At 39.4% G+C, this 24,082-nt stretch overlaps 1 protein-coding gene across 1 annotated transcript; it reads left to right on the top strand.

Moving 5' to 3' along the window:
- The first annotated feature begins 38 nt into the window (after positions 1 to 38).
- Positions 39 to 21,255, top strand: kpna3 (karyopherin alpha 3 (importin alpha 4)). Its single transcript, XM_047370888.1, has 17 exons — positions 39 to 234; positions 3,434 to 3,478; positions 8,366 to 8,455; positions 9,698 to 9,727; positions 9,847 to 9,899; positions 9,989 to 10,084; positions 11,129 to 11,214; positions 12,767 to 12,853; positions 12,931 to 13,100; positions 14,112 to 14,156; positions 14,255 to 14,386; positions 14,478 to 14,606; positions 14,871 to 14,975; positions 15,228 to 15,299; positions 17,175 to 17,337; positions 18,245 to 18,339; positions 18,422 to 21,255. Exons 1-17 carry the CDS (start codon positions 166 to 168, stop codon positions 18,518 to 18,520), a joined length of 1,566 nt encoding a protein of 521 aa, XP_047226844.1. The 5' UTR covers positions 39 to 165; the 3' UTR covers positions 18,521 to 21,255.
- The last annotated feature ends 2,827 nt before the right edge of the window (positions 21,256 to 24,082 follow it).

The following is a 24,082-nucleotide window of genomic DNA, read 5'->3' on the forward strand; positions in this document are numbered from 1 at the left end:
CTCAGTGGAAACCAGGACAGCCCAGCAGGCAGGAGGAACTCCTCCCCTCACTGTGCGAGCTGTTACCTCCCCCTCCTGAGGAACTACCAGCAGCAGCACAGGCGCCGCCGTGCCTTTGACGGAGCAGATACAGTAAGCCGGAGTCAGAGCTACACCCGCACAGCCATGGCAGACAACGCCGGCTTGGAAAACCACCGTATCAAGAGCTTTAAAAACAAGGGGCGTGATGTCGAGGTGAGCTTATATGGGAACACAAGTACAAGTGATCTTTTTTGAATATGTTTCAGCGAATTAAATCACTGTCTGCGGGCCTCGTTAGGTAGTCTGGCCCCAGCTGAAGCTGCTTGCCTACCAGTCTGTCAGCTACCTAGCTAGTTGGGTAGCTAGCTAATTTTAGCTACCACAAGGAGTTCGCCATCAGATGTCCCACTAAAACACGATATAGGTGTTTCAGCTTGTAAATGCGAGTACTACGGCGATCTCCCAATTCGCTGAACCAGAGCGACCACTGCTTCTCAGCCGAAAGGTTCATGGCAGATGGTCCGTTGGAAGACTTCAGGGCAGGCGGTGTAGCTGTCAGGTTAGCTTGCTGGTTGGATGGACACCGGGTCACAAGCGAGGCTGGGCCTGCCCGGCTTCGCAGCCGTGACATTTTCAGTGTTATACAGCCAACATACGCTAATTGACGCTAATAAAAACAGACCAAAGTCTAACCTCAACGTTATTGTATGTGAAATAGAATAATATATTAAATTACTTGATGCTAGCTAACATCGTCAGGCTGCTACCCAATGCTAAGCCACTAAACGCTTAGCTAAATGAGAACGATATTTTTGTTTGACCTTAGTTTTCCCTATCGCTAACTATAAATAATTGCTAGTTCCACTCAATGGTAAAGGGGCCTTTACCATTGAGTGGACAAATAACAAAGACGACATTGACATAAACTAGCAGTGCTTGTAAAGCTAGCATTGACATGACATATTACATGCTTGAACGGTAATGCGCCAAACATACAAATCTATGACTACAATAATTGTGTGAGCATCCGTTTGATTCACATATTCTTAGAAAAAAAGAGTGTTTTGTGTTTGTCCCGTTTGCAAATCTGCATTAAAAAACGTTGCTAGCAAGATTTTTCTGTTGAATTGGTCATACTCTGTTTAGATGCTGTTTGTCACCTTTAGCAGTGGTTCTCAACGCTAGTCCTCAGTGCCCGCTGTCCTGCATGTTTTAGATGTTCCTCATATGCTACACAACTAACTAAAATAACTGAATGATTAACAGTCATCTGCAGCACTTGATGGCATGATGATGAGGAGGTAATCTAATCATTTGAATGAGGTGTACAGGAACAGAGACACATCTAAAACATGAAGGACAGTAGGCCCCAAGGATTGAGAACCACTGACCTATATAATAATGTAACGGGTGCAGTTTTTCACTCTTTATTCTGAGTAGTTTTTAATCAAGCGAAAAGCCAAGCACATATGCCTCCGGTGACATCACATAAGACATTAAGCATCTGATCAAGGCACTTTTGAGCATTTGGGCATTTCATTTGTATCAGACGTTGTAGCCCGGTTCTTGGATTCCCATCCAAGTTGAACTTGTTCTAGCTGAAAAGCGAAAGACCAGTGGGATTTGCTAATTGTTGTGGAACTAACTAACTAATAGCAATACAAGCAGATACTAAAGGTACATGTTGAAAAATTGTGGTTGTCCAGTACTATGGGAGCCATTGGTTTAAGGGCTAATTATTGCTTGTGTGGCCACCATATTGGATTCTGAACTCGAGCCAGTCAGAACTCTGACTTGGGTGAACTGTCTTGTTGAAATTCTGACTTTGAACTTGGAAAATTGGACTTTCTCGATTTTCCTTCTATAATCACCTGTTTTAAATATCTGCAGAGAAATGTTGAAGGAATATTTGGCATCATTAAAACACAAGTGGACTAGAGTAGAACTTGAACCCTTCAGGATCTTGTGCCAGAATCTGTCGACAGATATTTTTTTTTCTAATGCCAGCTAAATTATTGTGACACAAAGCAGAACAGTTGTCCTTTTTTTCCAGACAGTTTTTTTTTTTTTTTTTCGTGAAATCCTACATCTCTTAATTCTGTTCTTCATTACCTAATTGTTTTTATTGTTGGTGAACATTTGTTGGGGGAAACAAAAACTAATATCTTTAAACATACAAATATAAGGAAGCTTATTAAATCTGGGCTAAAGAATGACAAATCTCTAGATTTATTCTATTTATGCCTAATGTTCGAGCAATTTCTCAGGAGGTATTTTTCTCAGTCATGGGATTGTCAAACAAAAACATGCTTGTGCTTGGTCATTCTGGTTAATCCTGAGATAATCCCTAAACAAAAGTTTGTCCAAATTGGGGGTTTGAGTTTTTCTGTAAATGTTAACAAACACTAATTGGCGTCCCATGTAGGTAGTTGTTTTGAAACCAGGAATCTGGTTGACAAGCATGTGGCTACCATGATGCAGTCTTTGCCAAGTGCATTCCTGATGCTATTCCAGGCATCCAAACTGTCTGACCCAGGCCTTCCTAGAACCTTAGCATGAAATTGAGTTTTTGAAAATGGGTGACTTGGGCTTCAGCACAGGAAAAGGGTTTATCTTTGTTTATTTAGGTCAGCCACCCAATATTTGGTGTCACCTTAGAAAATGTTATTGAATTGCAAAACAGTAATGACAAGCACACTGTCAAAAGCCACGACAAGGTTTTCCAGGATATTTAATAGGTTTTTGTTGTTTTTTTGTAAAACCAACAATTCAAATGTTGTGAGTTTATAGTTAGAATGGAAATATGCAGTTCATATATTAGATATCAACACATTTAACTTCACAGATTCTTTCTACTAGGCATCGTTAATGTTCAGATTAGGCCTTTAGATGCTTTAGATGCTTTACTGTAAAGGGACCATTTTTGTTTGGGTCTGTGTACCAGTCCTTATGGCTGCTTTGCGGGACTTGGGAGATGCCTTTCTGTTCCCCTGCTTCCTGAGTTACGACTGCCCCGAATTACGTAAGAGGCTATTTAGGAAGGCAACATGAACCTTTTTAAACAGTCACAAGATCATAGACCATTTCCAACTGCTCTGAATGATCTGGAAACCCAGCAGACACACAAATACAGCAATTAGCTAAAGTGTGAAACTGTCCTTCATCTCTTGGACTGGTTTTGAGTTCATTCACAGACCTTTCTTTCCATGTCATCTTGACATGATTCTGTCACAGAAAAGTAAAATTTTGTCATCTAATACAAAATGTTTCACTTTCTTTGCTCATATGTTGTGATTATACCCACTGTACTGCATTACTCTGAAAAGTATGTAAACCATCCAATGTGTATTTTACCTCTCCTGTTAATATTTGTAAATAAAATGGCTTCATTCACTGTTTTTCTCTGTTGCAGACTATGAGAAGACATCGAAATGAGGTGACAGTAGAGTTGAGAAAGGTGAGAAATTAAAAACACTTTAATACATCTCTTAGATCAATCTGAACACAGCAGGTTTTTCCACCAAAGCAGTTTCAGTGATCTACCAGGGCTGGTGCTTTAACCAGTTATTTCCTGGTTCTATAAAAGAACACAGCCAGAGAGCCAGCTTGAAGCTCTGTCACTTTCTCACAATAAAACATTTATTTCAGTAAATGTTTGATCCTCCCTCTGTTGTATTCTTGATTTTTGTAGAGGATTACTGCACGGGGAAGCAATTTCACTAAACAAATCCCATTATTCATTTCAGTAACACTGCAAACAGTTGCCCTAATATAACCTGATTTAATTATTAATGCTGTTTTAAACATGTGGTTTGTGAACACTTCAGCCCTGGCAGGTTCATCTCTGATGTCATCAGCACCAGCAGCCTTGCAAATGGAAGTTGTATACAGCGAGGTTGTAAATGTGGTACTCTGAACATTGTGATTGTTTGCCTCTACAAGCCCGCCTTTAGTTAGTGATAAAATGGCTCTAGTTCTTCAGTTCAAGAGTCGGCGCGTGCAGTGGTGGAAGCACAACGGGTACAAGAGGGTGGGGGAAAAAAAACCCTTAAGGATATTTCCCCGGTAGTCCTGCAAGCCTAGAGTTTCCATGATTCCCTTGTTTCTCAGGTAATGTTAGGTTTTTATCACACAGTCCTATCCCCATTTTCCAAAATGGCTGACATTTGGGCGGTTCTTTAACACGAAAGTCTGCGCTAAGAATTTTTTGAAGTTGTCTTTTGCTTCCATCTACATGGCGCTTAGTCCGGCCTGCTAAAGGTTTAGTTGTTTTAGCTGTTTTGAGTCTTCTCTTTATTCTCTTGACACTGCCAGGATTTGTGTTACAACAGCCTCTACTGGATCAGAATTGGGGGAACCTTGGTTCAGATTTCACACTTAATAGTTGATTTATTGACTCCTATCCCATCCATCCATCCAATTTTTTTCCCCCACACTGATAATAATTGATATGTGATTAGCTGATGCTTGCAGCGTGTTGTCACAGACAACAAACACGTTTGCCAGAAGATGCCCACATTTACTACTGAAATCATTGTTAAATAGTACATTGAAGTTTTAAAGTAAAACGTACATTTAAATCATCATATGTAATTTGTTTTATAGAGCTTTCTAGAGCCCAGTCAACACAATAGTTTCGGGAATGTTTAAGACATTGGTACCTTTTTAAAACTTTCATTTCAAAATTCAGTGCCTCTTTGGGATTATTGTTTCTAAGAAAAGGTGAATGGAAGGACAGTTTATTTTTATAGCACCATTGATACACAAGGCAATCCGAAGTGCTTTACTGGACATCAAAGGAAAGACAAACAAAAAACTTTTGGAAATTGCTTAAAAGAGAGCCTAATATGTTCTACACTGTGAAGCATTGCATAAAAGAAATTGATGTTAAAATACAGATTTATAAAGTCAGTACCTAGCAGGAGTCAAAAACTGTAAAATTGAATAGAATAAAATTGAGTCAAAAGCATCAGGACTTCTTGTAGTTCTTGAAGATTTCTTCCCAAAGGTCTTCAGTTCTGATTCAGATTCTGCAAGAGGTTGAATGGTCTTCATGAATTAAAATAAATCCAGTTGCTTTTAACTCAGTTTTTTTCGACTACCTTGACCGGTATGACTGAGGATCAACACCAGTATGTAAAATTGAGGGGATATTTAACTGCAGTAGAAGAGCTTAGACCATGTATGTTCTGTAATAAAGAATACACTAACGAGAAAATAAGTGTAGTGGAATTTTAATGAAGTTGCAACCACTGTCTTTTAATCGAGAGCCTCAGCACAAACACCGAGAGGGCCAGTGAATGTAAAGCAATTACAACTCCAAACATCATGTCTCAGTCCAATACAGGACATGTCTAACTTGGAATCTTCTTCCTGCAGTAACAGCTGCTACACTGAAGAGTGTTGTGCTTAGCACGATTTGGTAACACCTGGGTATGGTTTGTTTGCTAACCGTGAAAAGATCAGATGTACAATAATTTAGATTATTATTCTAAAGTACTGATAAAAAAAAAATTGCCTTATAAACAGAATGAAGAAATATTTTGTTTCTGAGGTGTCGTATAAAAATGCAGTCACCTTGGTCTTATTTACCTTTGTCCATTAAATTAAAGGCTTTCATTTACTCAGAAAGTACTGCAGCCTGAACAGAGAATGAATAAACCTAAAATTGTGTGTTTGCAAAATAATTACTGACATTGCTATTTTACACTTTGCTTAGTTTACTACTGAGAATTTTCACTTCTCCTCTTGTTGGTGGCCAAAACCTGTGGCATTTTGGCTTTTACTTCTCCAATTTTCCTCTCATCTATGTTCCATCTTCTTTCATCTATCTCAGAATGCAGCCACATATTGAGATGGACGGTTTTGTGGTCTCACAGCATGTGACCATAAATCCTGTCCCCACGAAACATGCAACCACTGCGGTATCAAAACTGATCTAAAAACTGAAAATATTATCTTTCCTTAAAGTACAGGTCCTTCTCAAAATATTAGCATATTGTTATAAAGTTCATTATTTTTCATAATGTGATGATGAAAATTTAACATTCATATATTTTAGATTCATTGCACACTAACTGAAATATTTCAGGTCTTTTATTGTCTTAATACGGATGATTGTGGCATACAGCTCATGAAAACCCAAAATTCCTATCTCACAAAATTAGCATATTTCATCCGACCAATAAAAGAAAAGTGTTTTTAATACAAAAAACATCAACCTTCAAATAATCATGTACAGTTATGCACTCAATACTTGGTCGGGAATCCTTTTGCAGAAATGACTGCTTCAATGCGGCGTGGCATGGAGGCAATCAACCTGTGGCACTGCTGAGGTCTTATGGAGGCCCAGGATGCTTCGATAGCGGCCTTTAGCTCATCCAGAGTGTTGGGTCTTGAGTCTCTCAACGTTCTCTTCACAATATCCCACAGATTCTCTATGGGGTTCAGGTCAGGAGAGTTGGCAGGCCAATTGAGCACAGTGATACCATGGTCAGTAAACCATTTACCAGTGGTTTTGGCACTTTGAGCAGGTGTCAGGTCGTGCTGAAAAATGAAATCTTCATCTCCATAAAGCTTTTCAGCAGATGGAAGCATGAAGTGCTCCAAAATCTCCTGATAGCTAGCTGCATTGACCCTGCCCTTGATAAAACACAGTGGACCAACACCAGCAGCTGACACGGCACCCCAGACCATCACTGACTGTGGGTACTTGACACTGGACTTCTGGCATTTTGGCATTTCCTTCTCTCCAGTCTTCCTCCAGACTCTGGCACCTTGATTTCCGAATGACATGCAGAATTTGCTTTCATCCGAAAAAAGTACTTTGGACCACTGAGCAACAGTCCAGTGCTGCTTCTCTGTAGCCCAGGTCAGGCGCTTCTGCTGCTGTTTCTGGTTCAAAAGTGGCTTGACCTGGGGAATGCGGCACCTGTAGCCCATTTCCTGCACACGCCTGTGCACGGTGGCTCTGGATGTTTCTACTCCAGACTCAGTCCACTGCTTCCGCAGGTCCCCCAAGGTCTGGAATCGGCCCTTCTCCACAATCTTCCTCAGGGTCCGGTCACCTCTTCTCGTTGTGCAGCGTTTTCTGCCACACTTTTTCCTTCCCACAGACTTCCCACTGAGGTGCCTTGATACAGCACTCTGGGAACAGCCTATTTGTTCAGAAATGTCTTTCTGTGTCTTACCCTCTTGCTTGAGGGTGTCAATAGTGGCCTTCTGGACAGCAGTCAGGTCGGCAGTCTTACCCATGATTGGGGTTTTGAGTGATGAACCAGGCTGGGAGTTTTAAAGGCCTCAGGAATCTTTTGCAGGTGTTTAGAGTTAACTCGTTGATTCAGATGATTAGGTTCATAGCTCGTTTAGAGACCCTTTTAATGATATGCTAATTTTGTGAGATAGGAATTTTGGGTTTTCATGAGCTGTATGCCAAAATCATCCGTATTAAGACAATAAAAGACCTGAAATATTTCAGTTAGTGTGCAATGAATCTAAAATATATGAATGTTAAATTTTCATCATGACATTATGGAAAATAATGAACTTTATCACAATATGCTAATATTATGAGAAGGACCTGTATGTAGTTTGCTTATCTTCTCTTTTTGGAACATTACATTAAAGATATCTGATGTCTAGCAGAAATATTCCTACTTAATTTTTGGGTTCATCATAGGAAGTACGTGTTACGTAAATTTAAAAGACGTTTTGCCAATACCTTTTTTTTTGTTCAAAGATAGTCAGCATCTTAACACCATTCACAACCTGTAACCTAATGGTTGAAAGATGTTCAAGTCTACAGGCTTGTTGTGGCTCAGCAAAGAAAGATGCCGGGGAGCACAGCCGTCACCACATGACAGGAGAATGCTGGCCCAAGTAGAGGAGCTAAACATTCTCTACGTGAAGTACTAAAGTGGTTCTGAGTCTAGCACATTCCCTTTAACTGGATCGGAGCAAAAAGGAGCACTGCACCAGCTGATTAGTCATCAGTGACGCACATCAGCATGATGCACAGGAATGTAGGACAAGGGAATCTCCTCCTACCACTGACTCACATGCCTTGTAGACACACACTGAATCAATATGAGCCTGTCAGAGTTGCAGTGTGTTGGGATTTAAACTCAGGATTCAGTGTGTATCAAAAGATGAATCTGTGCTTCCTAACAGTTTCTGTCAAACTGACCACTTGATGTTTGGGTGAAAGTGAGGCTGCTGCAAAGAAAGTGATTATCCGAGTACAATAAGATTCGTCTATATTGCGTGTTTCTTTGAACATTCATGAACATAGGAACACGTTGGTTTCCTCTCCTCACTGCTCTTCTGTGTTTTTTCCTTTGGCCAGAACAAACGAGATGAACATTTACTGAAGAAGAGAAATGTCCCTCAGGAGGAGAGTCTGGAGGATTCTGATGTCGACTCCGACTTTAAAGGGGTAAGAGTGGGTTTATGTTGGACCGAGAGGCAGGGCTGTTAAGATAACAGATCATAGGGGTTTAAATTATGAGCCTGTTTTTGCACTTACTTAAATTGCTTTCCTTTATAATAAAAAGAAGCCCACAGTTCTGGGGTAAAAGGGTGAAAAACAAAGATCTTTAAGCAAGCTAAACATTTACCATACACCTGAAAATCAGATGTATTGCAAAGCATGAGAATGGCGAGCTGTGAAAGAGCTGGACATAATTCAGAAAACAGGGTAATTGGATCTGCTTAAAGGTGATTATGAAAAGGTTCTGCCCCAGTGGTGACGTGGGTGATGCTTGTATAAATTCACATGATGATGTGAGGATGTTTCATACCTCACCATCAATACTGTTTGTTCCCTGGAAGTATGTAATGTATTGTGATGATAAAACTGTAATAGTTGAGTCTTAACTAAATTGAACTTTGATACTGTTTAACTGTTTTGTTATTGTTGAATGATCTTCCTTTTGACAAAAAAATCAGTGAAGTCACTGTGGAATAATAATATGGCCTAAAATACCAGAGAATCTACAATAACAAGCTCATAATTCACAAAATATCTGTCTTTAACTATTATAACTTGAGAAAAACCCTCAACCTAAAACCAGACATGGACTCTAATGTACCAATGTGCTTATAGTGTAATTCAAAAACAGGAACTTTGTGTTAAAAAGTAACATTTTTCTGTCGTAAAGTAGTTTTGCTCTTCACATGAATACACACTAACATTAACTTCTCCATATTGGACAGAATTAGTACAACATTTTATCTCTTATGTAATATTTTGTACATGTGCGCAATGTATTACAAATACATCATCATCCCAATAATAGTGTCTGCAATATTAACAGACTCCCAATCTCACAAGTTCAGGTTTTGCACAGCAGAAATAAATTCAGCCTGTTGCATGGAGTCTTCCAGCAGTAAAAACTGTGGGAAGCAAAGATGAGAAAGAGAGCAGTGAGGAAAATGTGGATTTATTGCAACCAGCATCGTAATCGCAGTATTTTTCAGTAACGCAAATCTAGCCCTACCCTCTTAATACCCGTAGTTTCAATGTTGGTCTGAATTGTTGCAGTTTTGGTCACTAAATATAGCTCTGAGAATTACCATCGGAAAACTGCACCTACCATGAAATGCTCATGAAAAATAATATATGCATTGTAACTTTAATGGTCTTAGCTGTTAATGTTCTCCACTTCTTGTTTTGCAGCAAAATGTTACACTTGATGCAATCTTACAGGTAAGTGTTCAATTCATACTAGGATGGTTAAAATGGTCCCAAATACTCTAAATGTTGCAAACAAAGTGGATTATATAACCATATAATTATGTGTTTTATGTTTTATTTTATCACTGCAGAATGCAACCAGTGACAATGCAGTTATACAGCTCAGTGCAGTGCAAGCAGCCAGGTTAGTAGCTCTAAAACCTAAGAGTACATAAACTAAAACTACATGGTTTTTATTTCTAATCATCTTGACGTTTTCATTTGCTTTGTCAGAAAACTTCTCTCCAGTGACAGAAACCCTCCTATTGATGACTTGATAAAGTCTGGGATCCTGCCCATTTTAGTCAAATGCTTGGAGAGGGATGACAAGTAAGTCTGTTCTGATGTGGTGTAGCATTTACATAAGGATCTATTTATTTGCCCTTTTTAAAAAAAAATTATATATATTTTAATCATTTTTGCAAATCTGAGTCTACTGTAGCAGGTTTTTGCTGCGACAGAAGCTCGGTGTGCACTAGCCTTGTTGTTTCCCAGTGTGACCACACGTGAGAGTGTGTATGTGGAGGCATGCAGGACAGCTGGCTGGCTTTCTCAGCTCAGGCCAAGCCAAATATATCGACATTCCTGTCTCTAAGAGTTCCCCAATTCCCAGGACCTTGTGTTCACTTAGGGGAGAGATTGAATAGCTTGGTTGCAAGAACCTTAAGGACGAGGTGGTGTAGGAAATTATAATGGTATCGCACCACGGCTGTATTGTGGAGCACATTTCTTTTTCTGATCATCATGCAAAATGAATAAATTAATATTCAGTAAAATATTATTATTTTTCACTATTATGACAAGAAGCCAAGCCTGTATGGAATCAATCACCTCCTAACAAGGAAAAAACAAAATCATTTCTTTTTACGGATCTTTGAACTGGGCCTCTGAATGCTTGTTAGGAGAAAACGGACACCTTTAACTACCAGCAGGCTTGTCACACCATAGCGATGTGATGTTTATTTGGCATCCATGCTGAGGAGGAGTAAAACAAACAGTCAAGAATTCCAGATCATTGCTGGAGCCAGTTAAACATTTATTGTGGTAGATGGATTAATCACCCTTGACCACAATATGTTGACATTTTCCTTGTGTTGCATCAGTTTTTCTAAAAACAGTTTCGTTGTAGTGCGACATCATAAACACAGCCCCATTCTGCTAAGTAGTCTGAACTCTGAAGCTCTTAGCTGATTTCACTCCATGCAGAATGCAGCTTCTCCTACTGACCTTCTTAAAACCAATAGGTTTTTTTTTTTCCCCCAACAAGGAAAATATCCACAATATGTGGGTTTATTGATATTCCATTAATTCTTTTATATCTTAAAATGTCTTGCTAATATCTTCACCTGATTCAATTTTCTCTTAATTTTACAGTCCTTCACTTCAGTTTGAGGCAGCTTGGGCTCTGACCAACATCGCCTCTGGGACATCAGCACAGACTCAGGCTGTGGTTAAATCAAGTACGTAGTCCCTGCATCCTGTGTTACCCCCTTCAGTCTGTGTATATGTACTATCTGCAGTCTGAAGAGTGGGCATATTTTTTCATTTTTTAGAAAATGGGTTGTCAGTGGAACATAGATTATTGGTGCTGGCAGTGAAGGTAAATCTTTGAAACTGACTGCATGTTAAAGCTTTTCCTTGAAGTTAGGAAGTACACCTTAGGAATACATGCGATTTAGGATAGTGTTGGTGAGCAATAATTATGTTCATTGTAAACAGAGATCCCAGTAGTCTATCCAGAATAGTGTGGGGGGCTCATTATTTCCTTCTTTAGCAACATATTTTCATTGAAATTCTGTATCTGTCTACAGCTGCGATTAAGCAAGTTTGTTGGAGGTTCTTAATCTGTTTTTGTCAGAATATCCTCCTTAACATTCGCACCAAATCCTAATATTTATCCCGTGAGCCTTGAGGCCCTACCACTGGGCCCTGTGGCTTACTTAAGGGGTTAATGTCCTCCAAAATCATTTTCTGCTGCACTATACGAGCACCACCAAGCATGGAGTTCATGAATGCGTAGTAGTTGTATAATTAGCTCAAACGTATTGCAGTCCAAGCAGTTGTTGATATCGATGTGGCATACAGATTCAGGGTTCAGGTGTTTGAAATCCTTGAAAATGCTTGAATTTTAACAAGGTGTTTTCAAGGTTTGGAAAGTGCTTGATTTCTGTATGTTTGATCTTATAACTGCACAGTTTAGTAATAAAGATCACTTTAACAGTTTGATTAAAAAGCTCAATTTGATATTTTTATGTTAGAGGCACAAAAAGAGCAAACATTTTGCCTTAAATAAAGCCTCGCTTTTGCTCAGTGTGGGCTTCTTCCTTATCGTAATAACAGTGTGTGATCAGTAGACATCACCTGATGAAAAGACTAGCCGCTGAACCGGCAGCATCCTCTAGCATAGCCATGAACCAGCTTTGAGCATGCAACTGTGTCTTGCTAGTTGCCAGATGGTTATTGTTTTTATGACCACTGGCTTGAAAACGTTATGGCTGAAACGAGGACCAAATCCTCAAGTAGCTTCTTCATTCAGCACATGCAGGATGGACTTGCAGGTTTTTGCGATGGGAGAGTTGGCACTCTAAAGCATTAAGCCTAGTAGTGGTGGTAGTTTAATTTAAGCTAGCTGAAAACTTTGCAGGTAAACCAAGTTACTCTGAAAATAAAAAACTTGTCCAAAAATAATGATGTGTTGCAGACATGTAAGATTATTTTGAAACTGTACCAAAGTTTGCAGGGCAGAAACAAACATTCAGCCATGGTCCTGAGGAGAGAGGAGTGTGCACCCCAACCATTGCTTTCCTCATTTTAAACAGACCCAATGAATTATTTATGGAGTTTTTGTTGTCGCCACTGTTTGGGTTTTCACGTCATGTTCTGGGCAGGAGTTGCAGCAGTGGATTTGTGTTTATTTTGGCTTTTTTGCGTTCCCAGGAAAACAAGCATGTCTGCAGAGTTGCACGAGCTGTCACCTCAGGCAGAATTTTGATTTGTTGTTTGCATATCCAGACGCAGTGCCCTTGTTCCTGCGGCTGCTACACTCTCCCCACCAGAACGTTTGTGAACAGGCTGTATGGGCTTTAGGAAATATTATAGGTAAGTGTGACCCGCTGACAGATGTGTGCATAAGTAAGCAACAACCCAAGCTGACACATTTATTTCTTCCTGCTCAGGTGATGGTCCACAGTGCAGGGATTATGTCATCTCCCTGGGTGTAGTGAAGCCTCTGCTCTCTTTCATCAACCCATCAATCCCCATCACCTTCCTCCGCAATGTTACCTGGGTCATTGTTAACCTCTGCCGCAACAAGGATCCACCTCCGCCCATGGAGACTGTGCAAGAGGTGGGTGTGTCTGGAGGAGAGTCTATGCTTTAGTGCGTTTATCTGTTTAACTCTACTGGCTGCATCACAGATCTTTTTCAGGGAATTTTCTCTTGCCAGCTCCTAATCCTTCCCGAAGGAGGATGAGCATAAAGCTGTCATAATTGAAGTCTGGTTTTAAACCCGGTTTCTGCCTTTTTGCCTGGCTTTTCTTACTATGATGGTGTTTGTTTTTGGTTTGTTTTACACTGATGATAAAAACACAGCTGGAAATAAAATGTGGGTGATTTCCACGGCAGGATTTCACAATTTACAAAACAAATAAAAAAAAAAAACATGCTAAAAATCCTGCCATAATTAAGCTGTGTGTGATTTGGGTGGATTAGATAACAAGAGGCACAAGGATGGAGGTGATCAGCTGGCATTAGTGAACACTATAAAGTGAATGCAAGTAGACACCCTTTGAGGGAGGAATTTGATGAAAAAATAAGCAAAAATAGAGGAAAAAACAAGAAAAAATTTAAATGGATGCACTTAAAAGCTTTAAACAGTTGTGATGTGATGTCATCAGAGGTAGGGGAGTGGTTAAACTTGTTGTGGGAAGGTAGATTTTATCATTGCTAAACAACGAAATAGAAAAACTGACCGCGGCATGTTTTATTTGTCACATGCTATATCTTATGGTGGGATCTTGTTTTTTCTGATAAATCTGGCTAGTAAATTTAACTCATTCAGGATGTTGCAATGTCCGAGTTTCTTGAGAAAAGATGTTTTGTCCTAATGGGTGTTTGTTTCACAGCTACTTGTTAAAGAAATATCTGACCCCTAGAATCCAGCTACAGTCTTCCATAAACTTGTATCTTCGTAATACTGATGATTTTTTTCATGCAGATCAGTTAGCTGGACGGCTAGCCTAATGCTAGCATGTTTACTCTGTTTTGATGCGACTCGCAACAGATTTTGTGCTTTTGACCCTATCAAGCTGTTTTCTTCCTTACATCTATCTCTCAACCTGTTTCTCTATTTTCACAGATTCTGCCTGCTCTCTGTGTGCTAATATATCACACTGATATAAATGTAAGTGTTGCACTCAAATGCATTTGATCCAAGCAGACTTTGTTTAAATCGTACAAAAATTGTTCTCAGTGCTCACGTCACGATTGCGTTATGTTTAGATACTTGTCGACACAGTGTGGGCGCTGTCCTATCTGACGGACGGAGGAAACGAACAGATCCAGATGGTCATTGATTCTGGAGTTGTTCCATTACTTGTGCCTCTCCTTAGCCACCAGGAGGTGAAGGTTCAGGTAGGACAATGTTCTGCTGAACGTTTCTGTTTTGTTCTTCATGATTAAGTAAATGGATGTTGTTGTTGTCCCTTTATCTTCGAACTCGTAGACGGCAGCTCTGAGGGCAGTTGGAAACATAGTGACGGGAACAGACGAGCAGACCCAGGTGGTTCTTAACTGCGATGTTCTCTCTCACTTCCCCAATCTTCTCACCCATCCTAAAGAAAAGATTAACAAGGTATCAATGCTGCTCCTCTCTGTATCAAAATGGCTGCAAACATCTGTAAATGATAAAAGTTAACCCACTGTCTTGTTTTCATCTTGGTAGTGTGAACGTTTACTAATCAAAACCCAGCCTTGAAATGTAATCACAGAATAATTGCAAAAAATAAGATCATAGAAGGAATGGAGATGGTTTTAGATCCAGAAGTGATTGTTGTTGTTGTTGTAGTAGTGAGGTTTTGGGGATAGTTTTGACCATTTCTGATTGGTTTGTGTACAGGAAGCTGTTTGGTTCTTGTCCAACATCACAGCTGGGAACCAGCAGCAGGTCCAAGCTGTCATCGAGGCCGGGCTAATTCCTATGATCATCCACCAACTGGCTAAGGTTTGTTCACATAGAGGAGCTGCTCAGCATTCAAGCTTTATCTTTTCTGTTCTTCCTCACTTTTATCACAGGTGGTAACAGATCCGGCATTTGGAAAAATACATCGTTTTAGAGCTACTATGTGTTCTTACGTTCTTTTTTTTTTTTTTTTTATGACATATTATGAAATTATTACAGGAGGTAAAGGCAGTATACATTTTCTGTCTGCTCAGCTGTGGTAGGGTTTCTTGGTAACAGACTGGCTCTCCACAGGGTGACTTTGGCACTCAGAAGGAGGCAGCTTGGGCTATCAGCAACCTCACCATCAGTGGGAGGAAAGACCAGGTGAGTCTGGTTTTTGATCTACACCTTTTTTTGTTTCCTTACAATAAATTCCTTTTGGTGGTAAATACAGGTCCTTCTCAAAATATTAGCATATTGTGATAAAGTTAATTATTTTCCATAATGTCATGATGAAAATTTAACATTCATATATTTTAGATTCATTGCACACTAACTGAAATATTTCAGGTCTTTTATTGTCTTAATACGGATGATTTTGGCATACAGCTCATGAAAACCCAAAATTCCTATCTCACAAAATTAGCATATCATTAAATGGGTCTCTAAACGAGCTATGAACCTAATCTGAATCAACAAGTTAACTCTAAACACCTGCAAAAGATTCCTGAGTCCTTTAAAACTCCCAGCCTGGTTCATCACTCAAAGCCCCAATCATGGGTAAGACTGCCGACCTGACTGCTGTCCAGAAGGCCACTATTGACACCCTCAAGCAAGAGGGTAAGACACAGAAAGACATTTCTGAACGAATAGGCTGTTCCCAGAGTGCTGTATCAAGGCACCTCAGTGGGAAGTCTGTGGGAAGGAAAAAGTGTGGCAGAAAACGCTGCACAACGAGAAGAGGTGACCGGACCCTGAGGAAGATTGTGGAGAAGGGCCGATTCCAGACCTTGGGGGACCTGCGGAAGCAGTGGACTGAGTCTGGAGTAGAAACATCCAGAGCCACCGTGCACAGGCGTGTGCAGGAAATGGGCTACAGGTGCCGCATTCCCCAGGTCAAGCCACTTTTGAACCAGAAACAGCGGCAGAAGCGCCTGACCTGGGTTACAGAGAAGCAGCACTGGACTGTTGCTCAGTGGTCCAAAGTACTTTTTTTGGATGAAAGCAAATTCTGCATGTCATTCGGAAATCAAGGTGCCAGAGTCTGGAGGAAGACTGGGGAGAAGAAAATGCCAAAATGCCAGAAGACCAGTGTCAAGTACCCACAGTCAGTGATGTTCTGGGGTGCCGTGTCAGCTGCTGGTGTTGGTCCACTGTGTTTTATCAAGGGCAGGGTCAATGCAGCTAGCTATCAGGAGATTTTGGAGCACTTCATGCTTCCATCTGCTGAAAAGCTTTATGGAGATGAAGATTTCATTTTTCAGCACGACCTGGCACCTGCTCACAGTGCCAAAACCACTGGTGAATGGTTTACTGACCATGGTATCACTGTGCTCAATTGGCCTGCCAACTCTCCTGACCTGAACCCCATAGAGAATCTGTGGGATATTGTGAAGAGAACATTGAGAGACTCAAGACCCAACACTTTGGATGAGCTAAAGGCCGCTATCGAAGCATCCTGGGCCTCCATAAGACCTCAGCAGTGCCACAGGCTGATTGCCTCCATGCCACGCCGCATTGAAGCAGTCATTTCTGCAAAAGGATTCCCGACCAAGTATTGAGTGCATAACTGTACATGATTATTTAAAGGTTGACGTTTTTTGTATTAAAAACACTTTTCTTTTATTGGTCGGATGAAATATGCTAATTTTGTGAGATAGGAATTTTGGGTTTTCATGAGCTGTATGCCAAAATCATCCGTATTAAGACAATAAAAGACCTGAAATATTTCAGTTAGAGTGCAATGAATCTAAAATATATGAATGTTAAATTTTCATCATGACATTATGGAAAATAATGAACTTTATTACAATATGCTAATATTTTGAGAAGGACCTGTATACCTTTTCATGGTAATATTTGATTATTTCAGATGTAAATGTCACTCTTTTCAACAAGTCTCAGTTGAAGGATGCATCTAGTCAATATTCTGTTAAGATATTATTGTGAACGTTGAGTGCGATTCTATTACAGACCTATAACTGTGTACCTGTGTTGCAATAAAGTATGAATGTGGTGTGTATGTGTGGGTTTGTGTAGGTGGAGTTCCTGGTGAAGCAGAACGTCATCCCTCCGTTCTGTTACCTGCTGTCGGTGAAGGACTCCCAGGTGGTGCAGGTTGTACTGGACGGCCTCAAGAACATCCTCATTATGGCTGGAGACGAAGCCAGCACAATTGCTGAAATCATAGAGGAGTGCGGAGGTCTGTGTTCATCCGTTTCTTTGTGACTGTTACATCTCAGCATCTGGTTCACATTAGGGATGTCCCTGAAGAATAGACATCCGTAACTCTAGAACGAGAATGAAGAATGGCTTTCAAAAAATAAAATAGTTGGGTTGATTTGGGTTGAGGCACAAGCAGGTGTTAAAAACGTGCAAGAAAGGGGGTGGGAAAAAACAAGCAAAAATACAACATTCTAATAAACAACATTTCACGCATTGCAATATCAGATTTCCTTGACAGCAGAAACTATTTTGTCTCAACAGGATTTTCAGCTCTACTGCCATTTGTTTCTAAAGATATATCAGACTCTGAACATCCAGATACAGTCTTTGATAAACTTGCATCTTCCTCCTGCTGACTGTTTTAATGCAGATCAGTTTCCTGATGCTAATGCTAGCATGTTCACTCTGTTCTGTTATGACTTAATATGTTTCAGTTCTCTGCCAGTAGTATACTGAGAAATTTACCAGGCAAAGTTGTCCTCTTGCTTAATAAACTTGGCTCTTTGCTTTGAATGCTGTAAATTGTTATGACAAGTAGATCTGCAGTGGCCAACACAGTCTCTCTCTGACAGTGAACGTCACACAGAGTAAAACATACTTTGCATTAAACACTGAATAACACTGGGAAAACCCAAATTAGTTAGATCAACAAAATAATCCACCTGTCCTGAAACAGACTTTTGCAACGCCTATTTTGTGTCATCTCTGTTTGAAGTGTATGTAATCTGGTTTCAACTGTAGCTTCCTTTCTGTAACTGGAAAACAATGTAATTGACTTTTCAGTTTGTAAAAGTCAACTCTGCATGGCTTTTTTAAATTTTGGTAATAGCAGAAGAAATGTTTTGTTTGCATCATGTTGAAATGTTGTTTTCTTTGTTTCTAAGGTTTGGAGAAAATAGAAAACTTGCAGCAACACGAGAATGAAGATATCTACAAATTAGCCTTTGAGATCATTGATCAGTACTTTTCAGGAGATGATGTAAGCCGTCTGTCACTATAATGTGTCTTCTTTTCACTTGGTGTTCGCTTTAAATCTGTTTGACAATACCTATTCTTTTCAGATTGATGAAGACCCTAGCTTGATCCCTGAAACCACTCAAGGAGGAACCTTCAACTTTGACCCTGCACCCAACATGCAAACAAAGGAATTCAATTTCTAAAAAAAAACAGGATGGTACGGTTCCACCAGTTGCACGGGTACCTTGTAATCATCGCAGACACTCATCCATCTCCCCCAACAATCTTGGCAACCCGGTACCGAAGGATTCTTTAAACACCAGTCTCGCCACTAAAGGATTCTAATCACAGCCACTTCTGCACTGTGGGGAGCTTTTTCTTTGTCTTTTTTTTTTTTTTTTTTTCCTTCTAGTGCAACTCTTCATAGGAGCCCTGGTTGTTCATCTGGCACCCTGCATGAGGAGAACTGTCAGTGCTGCCAGTGCTATCACTCAAAGGTAAAATCAGATGGAGGAAAAAGCCTTCTTGGCAAGGTTGAAATTGCCAAATGTCAAGTCTTCACAAAGACAAAAACACAAGCACATTTTCAGATACAACCACGTACACACACACACTCTCTCCCACATTTATATATAAATGTATAGAAATACATATATATGTATGCACACTTTTCAACAATTTAAGATTTATGTGCATACTTCTGTTAGAAGCCGTCATATCGCATCTGGGGAAGAAATACTGCTGTTAGTTTGTGGTTTCATTTTACGCTTTCCCTCTCCTGGGTTGTCCTCGGCTATAACCTCACCGCTGCACACAAGCGAACGCACACACAGAAACACAAGCGCAGACCTGAACACACAAGATCACAATGTTTGCTGATGACCAGACGCACCCCTCTTTCACTCACTGAGAAGAGATGATTCCTGATCTATGCCATGATTTCCACGGACCCCCTCCTCTCTGTCCTCCAAGGAGGGTCCTTGGGGAGGTGTGAAAGGGCTCAACGGTAGAACAAGGAACAGCAGAGGAATTCATGGCAAACTGACAAGACTTCTGACTGAACTTTCTGTTTTCTTGGTGTGACCTCTGTTGACGTATATAAAACTTTAAAGAAATTCATCAAATGTGAAGAAAACGCCATATTTTTTTCCCCCTCAACACATAACAGTTGTAAGACATGTTAACGTCCTGCTTCAGATCCAGAGGAGCTTCTTTTTTTTTTTTTTTTTGTCAAAGGATGTAAATTTCTGTCATCAGGCGGGTGATGAAGGCGCAGAGACTTTCAAAAAGAGGGAGCACATCAGCTTTTTCATTCACCCCTGCCCCCAGGACACTCATATCCTACCCTGTACCCTGCAAACTGTTTTCCCCCTGAACTCCTCCTGTAATGTGAAAAATCTAATCTGAGGGGGATTGTCCATCAAAAACCTTCAAGCTGAAATGTTCAGAATCAAACCATGAGGTTATTTTTAGCTTCTTTTTTTTCATAAAAAACTAAAATCTCATTTTGAATAGATTAATTTCACATTTCAGCTTGGTCTGGTATAATCTGTGGCATTTCTTTGTGTTTTATTGGTTTGATTTTCCTCCAGTCTTATGCACACAATCGAAAGGCACAGTGATGTCTGGACGGCAGAAAAGGGACCTATGCTCATTGAATACTAGACTCATACAGAGTGCAGGTCCTGATCTTTATAGTGTAACTACTTTTTTGATTAAGAGGTCACATGTCATCAATCGATTTGAATAATTGTAAAAAAACAAAAAAAACAATGTGATGTGTATCTCTCCTTACCGCCTAACAAATATATGACTATATTTACATAAAGCCTGTACAAAGCTGCTGCAGCTGACGGTCATTGGATGGTTGATAACTGTCCCAGATGGCTGGGGAGGTTTTTTTTTTTTTGTTATTGGAAGCAATATTTTTTTGTTTTATTGTTTCTATTTTTAACTTGCAGATGTATTGTAATTACATGCTGTTGAATTGGAGTAGGCCGGGTTTTTGTTCGTCTTGTTTTTACCACTTCGCGGTGACGGCTGTTTGAAAGTGTACCGTCCCACGTTCCAGTTGGTGTTTAGATCCGGGGCTACCGGGTACTAACTTTAAATCCGACCCCTTGCCCCGGACTTGTAGATGATCCGCTGGTTGGCTGCTAACTATTGCGCTTAAAGGGGAGGGTGTTCAGAGCAGCGACTAGATCACAGTGGGGCTTTAAATATCTGGTAGGGCTGTTTAAAAGCAGCCAGGACATGTTTTTTGGGACTAGCTAATATTACTGAACAAAAGTATAGAGAAAGGTGTACAGTCATGAACTAGCAGACTAGACCGAGCCACTTTAAAGATTTACAATTTTGTTGCCTTGTATCCGATCTGGATACAAGCTTATGTTTGCAAGATTTTTACTTGCTAATAAAAAGCTGTTTTAAGTGAAATAACAAGAGGAAAAAAAGAAGCAACAGACAGCGTTTTGGCCTCTGATTGTTTGTATCTTTTTATAAATTTTAGATTGAATTCTTCTCTTTAAGGTGGCTCATTGATGCTTTCAGCTCTTGTGCATATTAAAGACGATAATGAGTTGAGAAATTGTTGTGCCTTTTGTTTTTCATTTTGAATACAAATAGATTTTTCTGAAGAGGAAAAAAAACGGAGCAACTGGAGAATCTTCACATGGGGCAATTTGTCGCCTCTCTACTGTTGGAGTTTGCCATGAGGAATGGTCAGTGCAGCTGTCAAAAACAGTTTCCTTTCATATCTTTACCCATTGAACAATGTACTACACCATTCCTACCCTCCCCGACACCACAAAACTCACTCATTTTGCCATAATTTCAGTTCACAGATTGTGGTTTCCTTTCTGATCTCGCCCTCAGGACACTGTGAACGTCTGTGTTTCTGGTTCCAACCAAAATAAACTTGCTGTTTAGCTGTTCAAAGTGTTTGTTTCACACATCCAAGAGCTTTTGTTTTTTAAAATTAGGTTTTTCGCAGAGAGGGTTTCAGACTGTTTATTTGATAAAGACCCAGTAGGCAATCATTAACTTAGCCTTAGACTTTGAATAGAGGTTTCCTGTGGAGTCGGTCCAAACAACGTGCCGTATAAGATAACGAGCTTGAAAAATGGAACTTTTATCCTGCCTGACCTATGTTCACATGCTCAGGTTCACTCTGGTACAGTTATATGTTTTTATCACATTAGTACTGCAATCTATTTGATAAACCAACGTTAAGTGACTCCTATATTCCCACAGTCTGAAAAGTGTGGAATTTTGTTTATCTTTTTTGTATGCTTATCCAGATCTGGAAAATGTTAAAGGAGAATGGGAAATGTTCACTTTTCTAGACTTCATTTCATATTCTGTCTAAAACATAAAAAAATGAAATTTCTAAAAATGCGTCATTTCAAAATATGATATTGAACTGAATTTTTATCCAAACTTATTTATTTGTTTTGGTTTTATAAGGCCTATAAAATCCATTGAAGTTTCTTGTTTTCTTTTTGTCAGTTCTACAGGTAGGATTATACCCACTTTGTTTCAATAAATAAGTGAATAAAACCTAGAAGAAAATGGATTTTGGGCCCTGCTTAAGAGGTGAGACAATCTGCTGATGGGAAAAATATTTCACTTCTTTCTTGGATTGAAGTTTTAGTCTAGATCTGTCTGTGTTTTAAAACTGGGTCTGGTGTAGGCTCCAAATTTGTGAACTTTTGCGAACAGAAAAAATGATCTTAAGTGTTTTTAGATGTCGTAGTTGATTTAACTTAATGAAAAAAAATCAAATTAAACCAGTTCGCCTTACCAGAAGTCTGGATTGGAGGCCAAGCTCACGATGTTTCATGATTAATGGGGAACATAAGGATAATAAAACAAAAAGTATTTTTTTTGTACTCTGTTTTCAAGATTGATTCTGGAAGATCATTGAATTTTGACAGGAAAATGTGTTAAATCCTTGTAATTCATAATGAAGGAAAAGGAGGCATAGGTTTCAACGTTCTTTACCAAAACAATCTGAAAAGTGTGGTGTGCCTTTCTGCTTGGCCCCCCTAAGCCAGTACCTTGTACTAAAACCCTCTTTCAGTGCGGTTACAGCTGCAACTCTTTTTAAGTCTATCAGCTCTGGATTTCAGGAAACTGTGAAGTTTGTCCTCATTCTTTTTAAAGTAACTCAAGTCAAATTGAAAGACCATATATTTTCAGTCTTTGTCACGGATACTCAATTGGATATTCGTGTGGACTTTGACTTGGCCACGATCTCATGGATATGTACCTTTTGTTTTTAAGCATTCTAATGTTGCTCTTCAGAGTCATTATTCGAGTGGAAGGCCCAATCTTGAGTCTTATTGTTTCCAAAAATACCCTCTATTTAGTTTAATCTTTCCATCAACTTTGACCTGCTTCCCCGACCCTGCTGAAGCAGAGCATTCCCACAGCCTAATGCAGCCACCATCATGTTTCACAGTGGTAAATTTTCCAAAGCTTTGTGTATTCTTATGTAACTTAACACTCAACTCATACCTGTTCACAGCTGTATCCCTGAACTGTCTTAAGTGTTCTGTATAGTGATTGACCTCTGAAGACAGTTGGTTGCACTGGATTTAAGGTTATACAAGAGTAAATAATGCACACTACACTTTTTAGATTTTTATTTGCTAGCAAAAAGTGGAAGCAATGATCAAGTTTGCTCTGTGATTTATGTAGTACTTTGTTCTTGTCTATTACGTTAAATCCCCATAAAGCACATTACTATTGCAAGGAATTTTATAAGTGGTGAGATCCATTCCTGAAGCAGAATGCTTGAGTCATACTGTATTCATACTCAACAGGGACATCGCATTGTCACACTATAATTACGGCAAAAAGACCCCATAAATAAATCACAGAGATGAAAAGTCCCTTTATGCTCTCTTGAAAAGCTGCAGAGTGCCACAGACATTTGTAGCTTGGTAACAACTGTTGAGGACACCAGCCGGCGTCAGCAGGTCATGCTGCTGAACTCTCGGGTGTCAGCATAGAGCGAAACTCTTGATCAACAGCTTATCTTCTCCTCTTCTACTTCTCTGTTACTGTTCTGTCTGCAATATCTGTCTAAATAGGTGTTAGAGGTGCTGGTGTCTTGAATAAGCTTCTACAGTCATGCTTCACAACAAAACATAACTTTCCAATACCACCTAATTTAAACAAAATTTGAAATGCATACATTAGAGGAATACTTTTATCAATTATTTAAATTGTGCAATTCTTGATCAAATACATAACCTAAATATGAAAATAATTCATTAGAACCTGCATTCATTGCCTGTTAAAATATTTGTAATTAAGAATGTTTATTTATTTTGGATTCCTGTGTGGCAGCATCTCATGAATTTACCTCATGTCTCAGCTTTACCCATCAGTTAGTATGCAGGGCTATCATTGCTAGAGACAAGGTGACTGGTGGTTAGTTAACACACTGTGTGTTACCTTATGAGACGTTATCTAAAGTAACAATTATGGTGTGTAATTCAAATTTCAGTTGGTGATTTTAGGTTGTAATTGTGTGCTACATAAATGTAAACATTTAGATAATTATAGAAACTATTGTGTTTAATGTATGTATTTCAGCTTTAATTTTATCACATAAATATATAAACAAAAACATTTGCAATGCATTGCAATTTTACGTAGATTATTAGATATAATAATAGATATATTGGCATTGTTCGAGTTGACTATTTTGAACATTTTCAACGTTTTATGCAGAACACCTTGTAAACCATGGTTTG

This window comes from Girardinichthys multiradiatus, chromosome 7 (assembly GCF_021462225.1).
Source record: "Girardinichthys multiradiatus isolate DD_20200921_A chromosome 7, DD_fGirMul_XY1, whole genome shotgun sequence".
Lineage (NCBI taxonomy): Eukaryota > Metazoa > Chordata > Actinopteri > Cyprinodontiformes > Goodeidae > Girardinichthys > Girardinichthys multiradiatus.

What these genes read in the sequence shown, in the direction of transcription:
- kpna3 (XM_047370888.1), top strand. Translation starts at nt 166, where the DNA reads ATGGCAGACAACGCCGGCTTGGAAAACCACCGTATCAAGAGCTTTAAA. An exon ending in AGTGCAGTGCAAGCAGCCAG is followed by an intron (nt 9,900 to 9,988) that starts GTTAGTAGCTCT and finishes TTGCTTTGTCAG; the next exon opens with AAAACTTCTCTCCAGTGACA. An exon ending in GGCTTTAGGAAATATTATAG is followed by an intron (nt 12,854 to 12,930) that starts GTAAGTGTGACC and finishes CTTCCTGCTCAG; the next exon opens with GTGATGGTCCACAGTGCAGG.